Raw genomic sequence first — 13694 nt, 5'->3', positions numbered from 1 at the left:
GATTTTTTGGAATGACACCCCATCTCAAATCTTGCCGTAGGATTACGCTACGTCAAAATAGGACATTAGGGACAAATGAACAGAAGAACTTTAGGTTCGGTCACTGCAACCAGTGCTGTTGATCCAGTGCTGTAATGCCAGCTTTTCCTTACCCACCTCGCGCCAGTACTGCCTCTAATTACAGCCTTTTCGGGCAACGCTGACCGTTCAAGTGCCAAAGCAGACTCGCTTACCTTGCGTCCACATAGCTCCCCTACAAATACATTAAAGAGAGCCTTTGAAAGCGGCACTACGGACTACCTCACTACCATTAGTATGTGAGTATTCGAGAGGGTCGCTCAACTATGGACCAAATGATCACCTTGCGGCAAATCTTCGACAAATTCCAGCAATTCAAATTGTAGACTCACCATTTGTTTATAGACTTCAAGGCGGCATACGATTCAATTAAACGAAAGGAGCCATGGCAGATTATGCTTAAACATTTCCAACAAAAGTGATTAGGCTGATACGTGCTACCCTTGATGGTTCAAAATCAAGCGTCAGGATAAAGGATGAGATATCGCACTTGTTTGTGACGTTAGCTGGTTTGAAGCAAGGTGACGGACGCTCGAATTTACTGCTTAACATTACATTGGAAGGTGCTATTCGAAGGGCAGACGTGCAGAGAAGCGGTGCCATCATCATGAAATCTCATATGCTCCTAGGGTTCGCGGACAACATCGATATCATCGGTGTTAACCCTAGAGCTGTGGAAGAAACGTACACGCATCTTAAGAAGGAAGCTACGAAGGTAGGACTCATTTTAATTTCTACCAAAACAAAGTATATGGGGGCTGATAGAGGGCGTGGTAGTTCTTCGGGTGCTGGAACTACGGGTGCTGGTGATAGATGGAGATACTTTTGAAGTGGTGGACGAATTTGTTTACCTCGGTACGTTAGTGATATGTGACAAATTGTCGCTGACAATGATGTGAGTCGTGAAGTACAAAGGCGAATAGCGGCTGCCACCAACAGGGCCTTCTACAAATAGTGTAGCCAGTGAAGGTCCCGTAGCCTACAACTGCGTACAAAACTTGCGCTCTAGAAGATGCTAATTCTCCCGGTGGTACTCTACGGTCGCGAAACGTGGATGTTGTAAAAGAGCGACCGACGAGCTCTTGGCGTTTTGAGCGTAAGATCTTACCATTACGGATGTTGTGGAGCGACTAAAACACGGCTGGCCACGCAGCAAGGATGCCGGATGAGAGACCAGCAAAAATGATACTTAGCAGAGAACCCGACAGCGGCCGACGACTTAGAGGCAGACCCAGCAGATGAGTGCTGCAGCGGATGTCAGGATGACCGAGAAACGTCACTACCTAGGGGGGACGCACAAATATGGAAAAATGTTTGTTTCTCTTGCATCAGACGGATAACAGATTTACAGTTGGCCGCGAAACAAAAAGTGGGGGTACATGAAAACAAAATTTAGACAAAATTGAATTTCTAAAATATGTGCAATAATACTAATAGCAAAACTAGATCCAAAAATACAAGAAGAAAATTTGAATGAAGTGGTCAAAGAAAATTGGCCAACCAAGTCCAAGTCCAAATCCCAAGTCGAGCAATTGAAATAAATCATTTAATTGAGATAATTTTTGTTAAAATCTGGGCACATTAGTTAGTTCGTAAATAGAACTTCTCTTGCCTAGTAAACCTAGTATGTCATGAGTTCACTTTACCAGTTGTCACTTGAGAAGAAGTCACTGACGAAAAAAAAAGTTTTTTCCTGATGAGTGCTTATTCTACGGTATCCAATGGGAGTTTCACCTCCGGTGAAGATTTTCGGTAAGATAACATACCTAACGGTAATATAACATTTGACTCCCAGATAATGTCCGCTTTTCTGTCCACTTTACAATCGCAAACAGCGAGGTGAATAAAGCGGTCTTCATCTCCAAGAACCGAACGGAAAGCGATGAAGACAGTGATGACGTTTCCTCTCTGGTTTCGCCCAGTTGTACCCTGAAGCAGGACGCAGGAGGTTTTTCCGATGATTGCGTAAGTACTGGCCGGTTAAATTTTGTCTGTCGATCAGCCAGCACTCCAAAGCGTTTATCTTTCGAAGAATTCCGAGACAAGCAGCAGTACGATGGTGGCGCAAATCCTATCGAAAAGTCGCGAACGGGACTCCAAAGCTTTCGACAAATGGCTGAAAGCTAAAGTGTGAGTTAAATTTCACTGATTAAAGTGTATAAGCATTAACCTACTATTTATGATTCCAAATAGAGAGACGGAACGCATACGGAAAGAAAAAGAACAAAAACGCAAACGACGCGAGGAGGCAATTAAAAAATTAGAGGAAGAACGTCGAAAGCAAGAAAGTGAGGAAAAGCTGAAGAAATGGGTGGAACGCAAAGAACTGGAAAGAAAAAAGAAGCAAGAAATTCAAGAAAAACAGAAGCAAAAAAAGGAATTAGAGCAGAAGCTTAGCAAAAATTGGACTAACAGTGATGACAGTACAACCAATTTCAACGCGTGGCTAAGCCGCGTTAAGCAACAGAAAGAAGGTGAGTGTCACGTGTACCATAACCTAATTATGAGATGTTAATGACAGTCTAAAAATTCAACCCTTCAGAAACGAAACTACGCCAACTGGCAAAGCAGCGCATAGAGGAAGAGATCAAACAGCAGCGACAGGACCTGTCGCGAATGTTCTACGGCGAGTGGCTCAAATCGGCGAAGGACAAGCCGAAACCGGTTCCGCTGAACCGTGGCATCGAGAGCCTTCGGGGAACGGTTTCGAAAATCTTCATCAATCCCAATCCATGGCAGGCGACTGACTGACAGACAGACGGTTGTCTAATGCCGCCCGATTAGCAATTAATTTTGACGCCTAGAATTGTACCTAGATGATAATAAATTTCCTGTATCTAAGCGATTGTCTGCGTGAGTTAAGCCAACGAGTACAAAACCGCACGAATGCAGTGCAACCAACAGGTTGCAGATCCTTTTTGCTATCGATTGAGTCGTAATTCACTTCGCTTTCCGGTTGCAAGTCTACCTGAGTACTGCCCCCGGCTAATAAACTATTTCCGACGGCGGAACCAAGTGAGCACTAACCACGGTGTTTAAGGTCAAAGGGCGGAAAACAAAAGCAATAATCTGGTGCGTAGCACCTGTTCCTTCCGCGACGGCATTGATTGCAAGCTTCGTTCAGTGAGAGTCATTTAACGCCATGTGTTGCCTTGGGAAACGAGACGACCGCGACCTAATCATGGCCACTTATTTTTTGTTCTATCAAGATTTTGTACGAAAACAACAACTTTGCACGGATGAGTTTAGCTTGTGGTGAGAGGCAAAGCCAAGCGAAGCGTGGGAAAAACTGCCTGTCGTGGAAAGTGTGTTCTTCTATGAACATTCAAAGCCAAGGTGTTTTCCACGGAAATCCTCTTTTCCTGCTTATTGATATTCTTATATAGCCGCTTTGCGGCTAAATCTGATTAAGCCATAAACTGAATCGGAGTTTGTTAGCTTTGAAATATTGTTAGATCGGTACCACCTAGTTGTATATTAATAGAAAAGATTATAATCACTCCCATTATTGAATAGCCAGTATTGTGGCTTCGATTCAATTTAATGCCATCGAGCCTCCCATCCATTTGAATAAACTGACGCAGTCAAGCATACCGTTAACAATCGATCAGGATTGACGTAATAAAAAATTCTAAATTTTAGGAAGACCGTTATGATGAACCGGTGATAAAATTTTTAAATAAAAAATGAATAAAACATTAGAATACTTACAATACAACACATTTGTCATAGAAAATAATCGTGACATTTCGAGGTTATCCCCGTTTTCCTGAATAATCGACACTCTGCTAAAACGTGCTTCTGTCTTCAAATAATTTTCTCATAAAACTTTTGACTTCGAGTGGTGGCCTTGTGCGGCAAACGCGGCCTAGCATGTTGCACTATCTTGTTGAAGCCACATTCCATCCGCATTACGAACACTCAATTTTGATACAAAAAAGTCGCTGATCGTACCCCTGTAGCAGGCATTACGACGGAACGTTTCTGTCGGGCATCAAAATTGACGAAACACTGATAAACTATACTAAACAGTGACTTTGTTTAGCGTTCAACGGTGTTTCGACAGTAGCACGACTAACATCCCAAGTAACAATTTGGGTTTTTTTACACTCCTATGACGGCATTTAAGACCAAAATTGGTCTTGAAGACCACCATAAGAGTACAATAAAACTCACATTGTTGCTTGGGACCTGCTGTTCTAGCATTCTCGTCAACAGCGCTCATCCAACGGGTACGGAGTCACTACAAATGATAATTCAGGGGAACAAATTTTTCTTAAATCATATGTTTGTACAGAAAAAATGGACAGCGTTATCGTTTGATTTGTGCCTGCCAACCAAGCCGAAAACAGTGACTAACTAAGCTTAACCTAATTATTAATTTACAAGTACTTTTAAGAATATATTGCACTAACTATTATACGGAGTCCGAACACAGTGCTTTCAGTCTTGAGTAATTCTCGCTGAAACGGCGCCACTACTGACACGAGGTCTTCAAATATTGGAACTTTCACGCTTAATTGGTTGGAAATGGTTAAAAAATAAGAATTACACTTTTGATACCTCGAAATAGTGGACCTCTCGTGCACCAAGGGGCCTAACAGGTTCAATAAAGGTTGAATTTTGAGCATACCTTGAGATCTATATCATGTGATATTTCATAAATTTGCCATGAAACAACTAACAAATGGCCCGGTTCTGCAAAGAAGATGAACAAATGGAATTTCAAATGGAATAAAAATTTTTTTGGCGGCCATCTTGGATTTGGTCGGAACGGTACGGAAGGTAAGTTTGCTGTCGACAGTGAGGTCAAGGTAGCGCACAGCATCTAACCATTCTGTCTCTGTCTCTGTCCAGGACTCGAATGTTTGCTGTTAGAATCAGCCTTTCCTTTAAGCGATGACGGGGCATGATAATTTGAGTTTTAGCAGCATTCACCTTTGTTTTACCGTACTAGTTGATGTCAAGCCTCTTTTGGAGCATTGACACCAGCGCTCTCGTAACTCGCCCTTCATAGCTGACGGCGGAATCATCTGCAAACAGGGACCATGTGCTTCCTCCAGGAAGTGGTGACATGTAGAAAATATAGTGAATCGGTCGTAGTACCCAAGCAACAATGAGAGTTTTATTGTACTCTCATGGTGGTATTCAAGACCAATTTTGGTCTTAAATACCATCATAAGAGTAGAATTAAATCCAAATTGTTACTTGGGTAGGTTTCTTTGGGCGATCCCAGCTAGGACGTTGTAGGAATCCGAAAAAGTGTCTGCGATGCAGACTATGGATGTTCTTCTGATACCTATGCCACGTCGTCACTAGGTGATGTAGTTTGCCGTGCCAAACATTGTCGTAGGCTTTCTCCACATCCAGTTGGCTGTTGTGGCTGTTGACATGGAAAGCTCTTCGTTCTTCCTCACGCGGTTGACCGCCCTCTGCAACTTGTGTACAGTAGAGTGTTCTCTCCTAAATCCAAACTGGAGATCTAAGATGTTGTTGGACTCGGCGAATCCGTGCAGCCTACCAAGACCTAGACGGTTTTTTCATACAGCTTACTTAGTGATGACTAGGGACCGAAACGGTTACATTTTTTCTGTACATTTACCAATATGCAGTGCCATGTCATAATCTCAGCCAATACCGTCGCTTCGTATTGTTTCTGTATCGAGAGAACCTATCACTTGATGTGTTGAAACTAGCTGGAATACGTACATGATTATGAGCAAACATTCTTATTTCACTGTGACCAGTCGAAAAAAATGTCACAGTATAGAAGTGACAGGCATTCGCTGTGTTTTGCTCACCTAGAGCTGTGAATAATATGGACAAGCGAAAGAGAATACAGTGTAATTATTGATGTGTTTTTCACCTGAAATTTATGTAAGTAAAGTTGCTGAATATTTGCACGGTTTTGTGGTTGATCACTACTTTAAAGATCTTGTAAGAATAGATGCAGTAGAGTTCGTTTTCAATTTTGGGAACGTTCTTTTTTGAATCCGCATTATTTGGGGACAAGCTGTAGTCATACGAATGAAGCAGCAAACGAGAATACAAAAAACCACTACACCTTTTGTCATGCATGGTGCTAGAATGTTGAAGCGTGTCTCTGCCGCTCCGAAGTGTATGCGACACGACGAGCAAGCAATGTTATCGTTATTCTGGCATTTCTTCACAGTGCGTGTGTACTATAAATCTGCCGCATGACTGGTCGTAAGAAATAATATCAAATATCTTCAGATTTTGGTCACCAACCAGTACATTTTACGTCCTTGGTGATGACAGTAAACTTATTGGACGATAACTACAAGGGTTAGTTGTGTCCTTACCGGGTTTAAGGATTGGCATCACTTTGGAGGTTTTCCAACAGGATGGGTAGTAGCTTCAGAGGTTCTTCAGGCAGTTCAGGGCTTTAGGTCTCATGCTTTTGATTACCATGTTGAAGATATCGTCCAAACCTGGCGCTCTCATGTTCTTTCAGCTGAATCTGCTGGCTATCTTTAGCTTCTTTGTTCTTTCTGCGACTACGTTCCAGCGACTTCGGCTGCGACGTTTAATCGGGCTAACAATGGGTCAGTCTAAGTTAGGCGAGTCCTAGAGTTAGGAGAGATAGCGTTGGCTTTTTCGTAGGAAATGAACTGTAGGTATGATCAGGTGTTTTAAGCGGAGGCATGGGCTTGGGTTTGTACTTCAAGATTTTTGTCAGGCGCCAAAATGTCAGCAGTCAGCAGTCAGCAGTCAGCAGTCAGCAGTCAGCAGTCAGCAGTCAGCAGTCAGCAGTCAGCAGTCAGCAGTCAGCAGTCAGCAGTCAGCAGTCAGCAGTCAGCAGTCAGCAGTCAGCAGTCAGCAGTCAGCAGTCAGCAGTCAGCAGTCAGCAGTCAGCAGTCAGCAGTCAGCAGTCAGCAGTCAGCAGTCAGCAGTCAGCAGTCAGCAGTCAGCAGTCAGCAGTCAGCAGTCAGCAGTCAGCAGTCAGCAGTCAGCAGTCAGCAGTCAGCAGTCAGCAGTCAGCAGTCAGCAGTCAGCAGTCAGCAGTCAGCAGTCAGCAGTCAGCAGTCAGCAGTCAGCAGTCAGCAGTCAGCAGTCAGCAGTCAGCAGTCAGCAGTCAGCAGTCAGCAGTCAGCAGTCAGTAGTAGTAGTAGTAGTAGTAGTAGTAGTAGTAGTAGTAGTAGTAGTAGTAGTAGTAGTAGTAGTAGTAGTAGTAGTAGTAGTAGTAGTAGTAGTAGTAGTAGTAGTAGTAGTAGTAGTAGTAGTAGTAGTAGTAGTAGTAGTAGTAGTAGTAGTAGTAGTAGTAGTAGTAGTAGTAGTAGTAGTAGTAGTAGTAGTAGTAGTAGTAGTAGTAGTAGTAGTAGTAGTAGTAGTAGTAGTAGTAGTAGTAGTAGTAGTAGTAGTAGTAGTAGTAGTAGTAGTAGTAGTAGTAGTAGTAGTAGTAGTAGTAGTAGTAGTAGTAGTAGTAGTAGTAGTAGTAGTAGTAGTAGTAGTAGTAGTAGTAGTAGTAGTAGTAGTAGTAGTAGTAGTAGTAGTAGTAGTAGTAGTAGTAGTAGTAGTAGTAGTAGTAGTAGTAGTAGTAGTAGTAGTAGTAGTAGTAGTAGTAGTAGTAGTAGTAGTAGTAGTAGTAGTAGTAGTAGTAGTAGTAGTAGTAGCAATCCGCCGCTTTTTACGTGAAGAATACCCCAACAAACACGGAAGCTGAATTTAAATGCTTCTGAACTGGTTACAGTTGATTTAACTCCGAATACTGGTAGATGCTGAATAAATTTAAGCAAAGGCCTCTATATTCTATAAGTGTTTAAGCAGCCAACGAATGCGCTGTAAATCAGCTGCTTCACATAACAGTGTCACAAGCAGATTAGGTGCATCTTTAACCTCTCCACAACCTGTCAATATTCTCAATAATTGTGCTATACTGGCCGAATAAACGAATTGTCATCTTAATAAAAAGCCCTCTCACGAACCATTTATGCGCTGATTAAACATTTTAGCAGCCATTATTATTCAGCCTTAGCTGAATATGCATCGAATAAAATTTATGTAAACAATTCTACAATATTTATTCAGCCGAAAATGGAGAATTTATACAACCTATATTGTTTGAGGCAGAAAAAACACTTGTTAAGCAATTATATCGTCCTTTATGTAACCTTTAAAATGGTTATATTAAGCTTTATATATCCTTTATATTGGTTATTTAAACATACGCAAAAGCCTATATTAAGCTCCTTTGCAGCTTCGAAAGCAGCTATTAGCAAGCCCGAAGCTTGATAAAATAACCAGATTTAAATGTTCAAGAGCTGAAAAACAAACGTTTTTATTTCTAGAACTAAACCATAGTTAAGCCACAGGTTGAATAAATTCAGCTATAAAAGCGTTTGATCAGCCAGAAATTGTTACTTGGGTAGCTGCCATCAAAGCTGCAATGGAGCCTAATAGAGGCTTTTGCGTGTTTTTCAATAACGAACGAGAACGAGAAATAGTTTTGCAATGCTGTTTCAGTCGCTTAATCAACGTCTCATCAACCTTTATGCAGCCAAAAAATTATCTATTTTAAAATTTCAAAAAAATAGGCAGCGTCATATTTATTTTGCTAAGGGGTCGTATTCTATATTTTGAATTTCGAATGACAATTGGTTATTTAAAAACACGCAAAAGCCTCTATTAAGCTCCATTGCAGCTTTTAAAGCAGCTACCCCAGTAATAGCATCTGGCTGATCAAACGCTTTTATAGCTGAATTTATTTAACCTGTGGCTGAACTATGGTTTAGTTTTAGAAAGAAAAACGTTTTTTCAGCTCTTAAACATCTAAGTCAAGCTTCGGGCTTGCTAATAGCTGCTTTGAAGCTGTAATGTAGCTTAATAGAGGCTTTTGTGCGTTTTTAAATAACCAATTTGCGCAAAGCTGGAAACAAGGCGCACAGAGGCGATATAACTGCTTAACAAGTGTGTTTTCTGCCTCAAACGAAATAGGTTTCATAAGTTCTTCAATTTCGGCAGAATAAGTATTGTAGAATTGTTTACATAAATTTTATTCGATGCATATTCAGCTAAGGCTGAATAAATATGGATGCTAAAATGTTTAATCAGCGCATAACTATTTCTTGGGACGTTCTGCTTAAATGCCGAAATTGGCGTAAAAAGTGACTTCAGTGTACATTACAATGACAGTTGCTGTCAAAATAAAGAGCAACAGAAGATAAAGTTGGGGAGATATTAATATAAGTGATATTTTATTGTTCATATTTAAATATAAATATGAATTAAATATGAAATATGAATTAAATATGAAGTTTAAGGTATAATGGTTCAACAAGACTGATTGGTGAGAATTTTAGCAATGAATAAATGTAGAAACCTAGCTAGCATAAAGTGTGAGAATGACAAAAAATTGAAGAAACCTTATCTCGAGCGACATCATCAAACTTAGAGAGGCAGCGGCATAATCTGAGCCGTTAATCGTGTTTCGTTTCATTTCGTTTTGCTTCGCTCAACCGTACGACTTCTACGAAACACGGATAACGAAAACGTTTAACTTCGGCTTTGAACCTGTTGCACTGTTTATCTAGGATGGTTTGCAACAGATGCCATTTCCATGGCTAGCTTTGGCCAGGTTGGGTGGAACAGAAAATTTTTATGTTTACAAAGGGATGATAACTGTACTTTGGACAGTGTGCGATATAGGGCAAAGCAACCATTGATTTCGAGTAGGCGAGGATCCGAAAGGGTAAGGAAAGTGAATTCAGAAGAAAGCGAGTGCGATTGATACATTGATAACGGTTGAGCCACCAAGCGTCTCCATAGGAATAGAACTAACCTTAACGCACACGATATAAACTTACTTTCGGCACCGACTAAAGCCTCTGGTAATCTGTCCTTTGCGGTTGTGTTCGGAAGATAACTTTTACTTCTTTTGGCATTCGTGTGGGGGACAGTTTCATCTTTCATCCCGGTCATTTTATGGGTGCGTAAACACAAACAGACAAATAATTTTCCATTCGAACGCACGATTGTTTCTATTTTCCTTTGACAATCCAACTTTGGTTTGGCCCGAAAAAAAAGCTAGTAGGGAGAGGAGGATGTCATTAGAGACAATCGGACCATCCAGGAAGGCACAAAAAACATCATAAAATCTTTACTGGGTTGATACACGGTAACAATTTCCACCGTAGAAGGACAGATAAAAAACTTTGAAAATGTTTCCTCACTTATTTTTTCGCGGTTGCTTATTTGCCTCAAACTCAACTTTAACCACAGCAGATTTCCTAACTTTTTCTTTTAACTTTCTCCTTCCCCGCAGATGTCGCAGCGTTTGTTGGTCGTTCGATTGTAATGACGGAACCATTATGGTCAGGAGGCAATAATGAGAGCACCGCGCATAATAGCACACGAGATTAGAATCTTGAAGTGGTCTGCGGTGGCCATCCCTGTCATCTCGTGGACGCGAACGACGCAGCAGCTTGCCTGCGGGTAGACTGGCAGAAAACTAGCCAAGAAGTTGTACCTCTACGAGAAACAGACTGTACGGCAAACAAGCGCAAGCAAGGTGGTTTTTCTTTCTCGGTAATTTGTCTCCGGTGTCCTTCTGCTTCAACGCGCCCGGATGTGACCAGTCAGTAGGGCAACGGGATTTTTTTCTCTCCCCTTCAGCTTTGCGGAAGAGGCAAAAACATTTGGTAGTTCTTCTGCGCCGTTTTCGCCTCAGGTAAGCATTGCCTGGTCAGTTGGAAGAAGTTTAAAAACTTTTAATTCTCCAAGTCTACAACCATCGCAGTAGGCACGTTGCATGCCGACTCCGGTGTCAATCGATCCGGTAGGCGACGACGAAAATGACGAATGATACGAGCACGGCGACAAAAGCCACCTACGATCAGAGTAACTGCAAGAAGCGCGAATCGTGGCACTCGAATGGGGACTTGACGGGCGATGCCGGACCGGATCCCGGTGGGGATGACGGGACGGATCCGGATTCAGGTACAACCGGAAATGATCGAGCCCAGGAAACGACGGCCCTTAATCCGAAGGGTAGCAACCGTCCGGCTGCGGGAGGTAAGGAGCGAACGCTGGTAGTGGCACTGACGGGCGAACGGCGACGGGAAACGTGGAGCCAAAAGACGGAGTTCCTGCTGGCCGTCATCGGGTTCGCAGTGGATTTGGGTAATGTTTGGCGCTTTCCGTACATCTGCTACCAGAACGGGGGTGGGGCTTTCCTGATTCCCTACTGCATCATGCTGCTGTTCGGCGGGCTGCCGCTGTTCTACATGGAACTGGCCCTGGGACAGTTCCATCGGTGCGGCTGTCTGACGATTTGGAAGCGGATTTGCCCCGCTTTGAAGGGTAAGTGAGATTGAAAAATCAAAACTATTGAAGTGTTTTTTTCTCTTCCCGTCTCATTTTTTGTTGTTGCTTTTCTTCAATATGGATTTCTCCTTTGGGACACGGAAGCTGCAATCATTTACTGAAATGAATAGTTCCTAGGAGGAACCGCTTTAGTGAAGAATATGAGTTTTCCTTTGCTTTCTTACAAAGGTAGAAATTTTCAATCATTTTATGACGATATGGACGATATCCGTAAATATAATTCATCCGACTGACTGAGATACACAAAGAGATCAGTCATATTCGTAAAGTCCTTTTTACAGGTTGGTGGTTTTTTCAATCACGTTGGCATTGATTTGCGGTTAATTTTTTTTTCTTGCGACCAATTTGACATTTTCATCGCCCCTCAGTGCTGTGATGATTAAAGCTGTACGCCAACGGGTTGTCAAACAGCATTTTAAACAACAACTCAGTGACAGCTTAAAATAAGCATTCGGACTTCTTCGTAAGTTAGACCGGCTTGTACTTGAACGAAGTTCGCAGTCCTGAAGATTTTTGGCCACCGGTAAGGCTAGATCGGATTATAATGAGCATGCTGATTCGCATGGGAATGTTTGTGAATCACTCGAACGTAAGGAAATATGCGTCGTTAGCAAGTCATACGTAGCGAGGGGCGAAACAGGAATGGGAGATAAAAATTGATTGTCATTCGCCAACGTTAGATAGTAGCAAATCAGTTTGTGGTGATTCATACGCCAGCGGCGATTTGGATAAGACAATCAACCAAGCAGAAATGGAAACAGTGATTAGTTTGATAAATACCGCGTCGTTTTTTATTTATCGAAGCAGTGTTTTGAAATTTTTGCCAAGGTTTGTATTGATTAGCTACGTTTACTAGTAATAGCCGGCTATAACTCAACAGATAAAAAAATGATAAGAAAGTGGGAAACTTATGAATGTGCTGAGTATTTGCTTACCTTTTTTTATGGTACACAAAAACAACAATATCATCGTTAAGTTGCAGTAGGCTGTACCTACTGTTATCGAAAAAATGTTGTTGTTTTTGGCAAAGTCATCCTGTTCAGAATGAACTTAAGTCGGTCAAAAATTGATGATTAATTTGTCTGATTGCTACTGTTATTGATAACTGGTTCGTTAACCTCAATTATTTTTAATTAAGTAATAAATGAGGATTCTGTAATTTAGCCGATTAAATTCATCCAGGGTGATTATACGTGTGATTAAATTTTATTACCATGAAAACTGTTCAAAATTTTTTTGCTATTCTATCTTTAACTTAAATTGGTAATTTTTTTCCAAAATCTGTTCTTACACTTTGCGAATTTTAGTTTTTCTGCTACTTTCTATGTTTTTCTACCTTATCGCATTAGTTTTCTGAGTAATAACTGTTGAAGATTGCCAACAGTTTGAATGAATTCCGAAACAATAATCCTCAAATAAAGTGACCGTGACTTAGGGTTTACCGGTAGGGGGATTATTATTTTCCTGCGAGTTATAATATCTTCCACCATAATTCCACCAAGTTAGATAATCACGCATAGTTATCTTTAGTCACAAATCTAACGTAACCTATTGGGTTGGTAGAATCGCTATTAGATTTTTCCATCTGAGCGTTCCCAACTGCCGCCCATGTGAGATGAAGACGGAGGCAGCAACTGTCAGCTGGTTTCCAATCTTCAAATTTCTTCATTAGCTCATTCTGAAGAACTGAGTGTTCGGCTTCTTTGCTGCTTCTCTATTTACTGCAATAAAGTTAGTGCCGCGAACTCGGTAGAAGGCTTGGGACCGACAAATGAAAAAAAATTAGAATTAGAAAAATGAAAAATGAGAAAAAATAACATGAAAACGAGAAACAGAACGTGATTGGAACGGAGGGAAAGTAGGACATGATAAGAGGAAGAACGGACCAAACGAAAACGTTAAACGGGAGAAAAAAGCGGAAAAAGACGAATATCAAGAAAAGAAAAAGTTGAAATGGGACAAAAACTGATAAAAAACACGACGGGGAAAGAGGAAAAACGGACCTGAAAACGTAGAAAAAAGGAAAAGGTGCAAGGAACGGAATAGGAAAAGAAGAAAAAAGAAAAAAGAAGCAGAGAAAGAGGAAACAATAAAAGGACAGCACAGGGAATACAGAAATCAACAACAAAACTATGTTGAAACAAGAGAAATCAAAAGGGGAAAGACAACCGCAAGAGAGGAAAAAGAAATATAGGAATAGGATATAAGAAAACTAACCTCTCAAGGCCAAACAGGAGACATAAAGAGAAAGAAGGAACATAAAACAATAGAAA

The 13694-nt window shown here is 41.3% G+C and overlaps 2 protein-coding genes across 2 annotated transcripts in view; both read left to right on the top strand.

The window, feature by feature from the left end:
* Nucleotides 1-1799: 1799 nt before the first annotated feature.
* On the top strand, nucleotides 1800-2829 carry LOC128733458 (coiled-coil domain-containing protein 34-like). Its single transcript, XM_053827056.1, has 5 exons — nucleotides 1800-1830; nucleotides 1874-2043; nucleotides 2111-2208; nucleotides 2272-2552; nucleotides 2621-2829. The coding sequence occupies exons 1-5, from the start codon at nucleotides 1800-1802 to the stop codon at nucleotides 2827-2829; spliced, it is 789 nt and encodes a 262-aa protein (XP_053683031.1).
* An 8060-nt stretch (nucleotides 2830-10889) lies between these two features.
* LOC128738264 (sodium-dependent serotonin transporter) overlaps nucleotides 10890-13694 on the top strand; it is a 46025-nt gene continuing 43220 nt past the window's right edge. Inside the window, exon 1 of the mRNA XM_053833269.1 lies at nucleotides 10890-11397. Coding sequence (XP_053689244.1) covers nucleotides 10890-11397 — 508 coding nt within the window. The remainder of the gene's footprint in view (nucleotides 11398-13694) is intronic.

Source organism: Sabethes cyaneus, chromosome 2, assembly GCF_943734655.1.
Source record: "Sabethes cyaneus chromosome 2, idSabCyanKW18_F2, whole genome shotgun sequence".
Classification (NCBI taxonomy): Eukaryota; Metazoa; Arthropoda; class Insecta; order Diptera; family Culicidae; genus Sabethes; species Sabethes cyaneus.
Note: the sequence above shows the minus strand (reverse complement) of the source record. Positions and strands in the feature narration are given on the sequence as shown.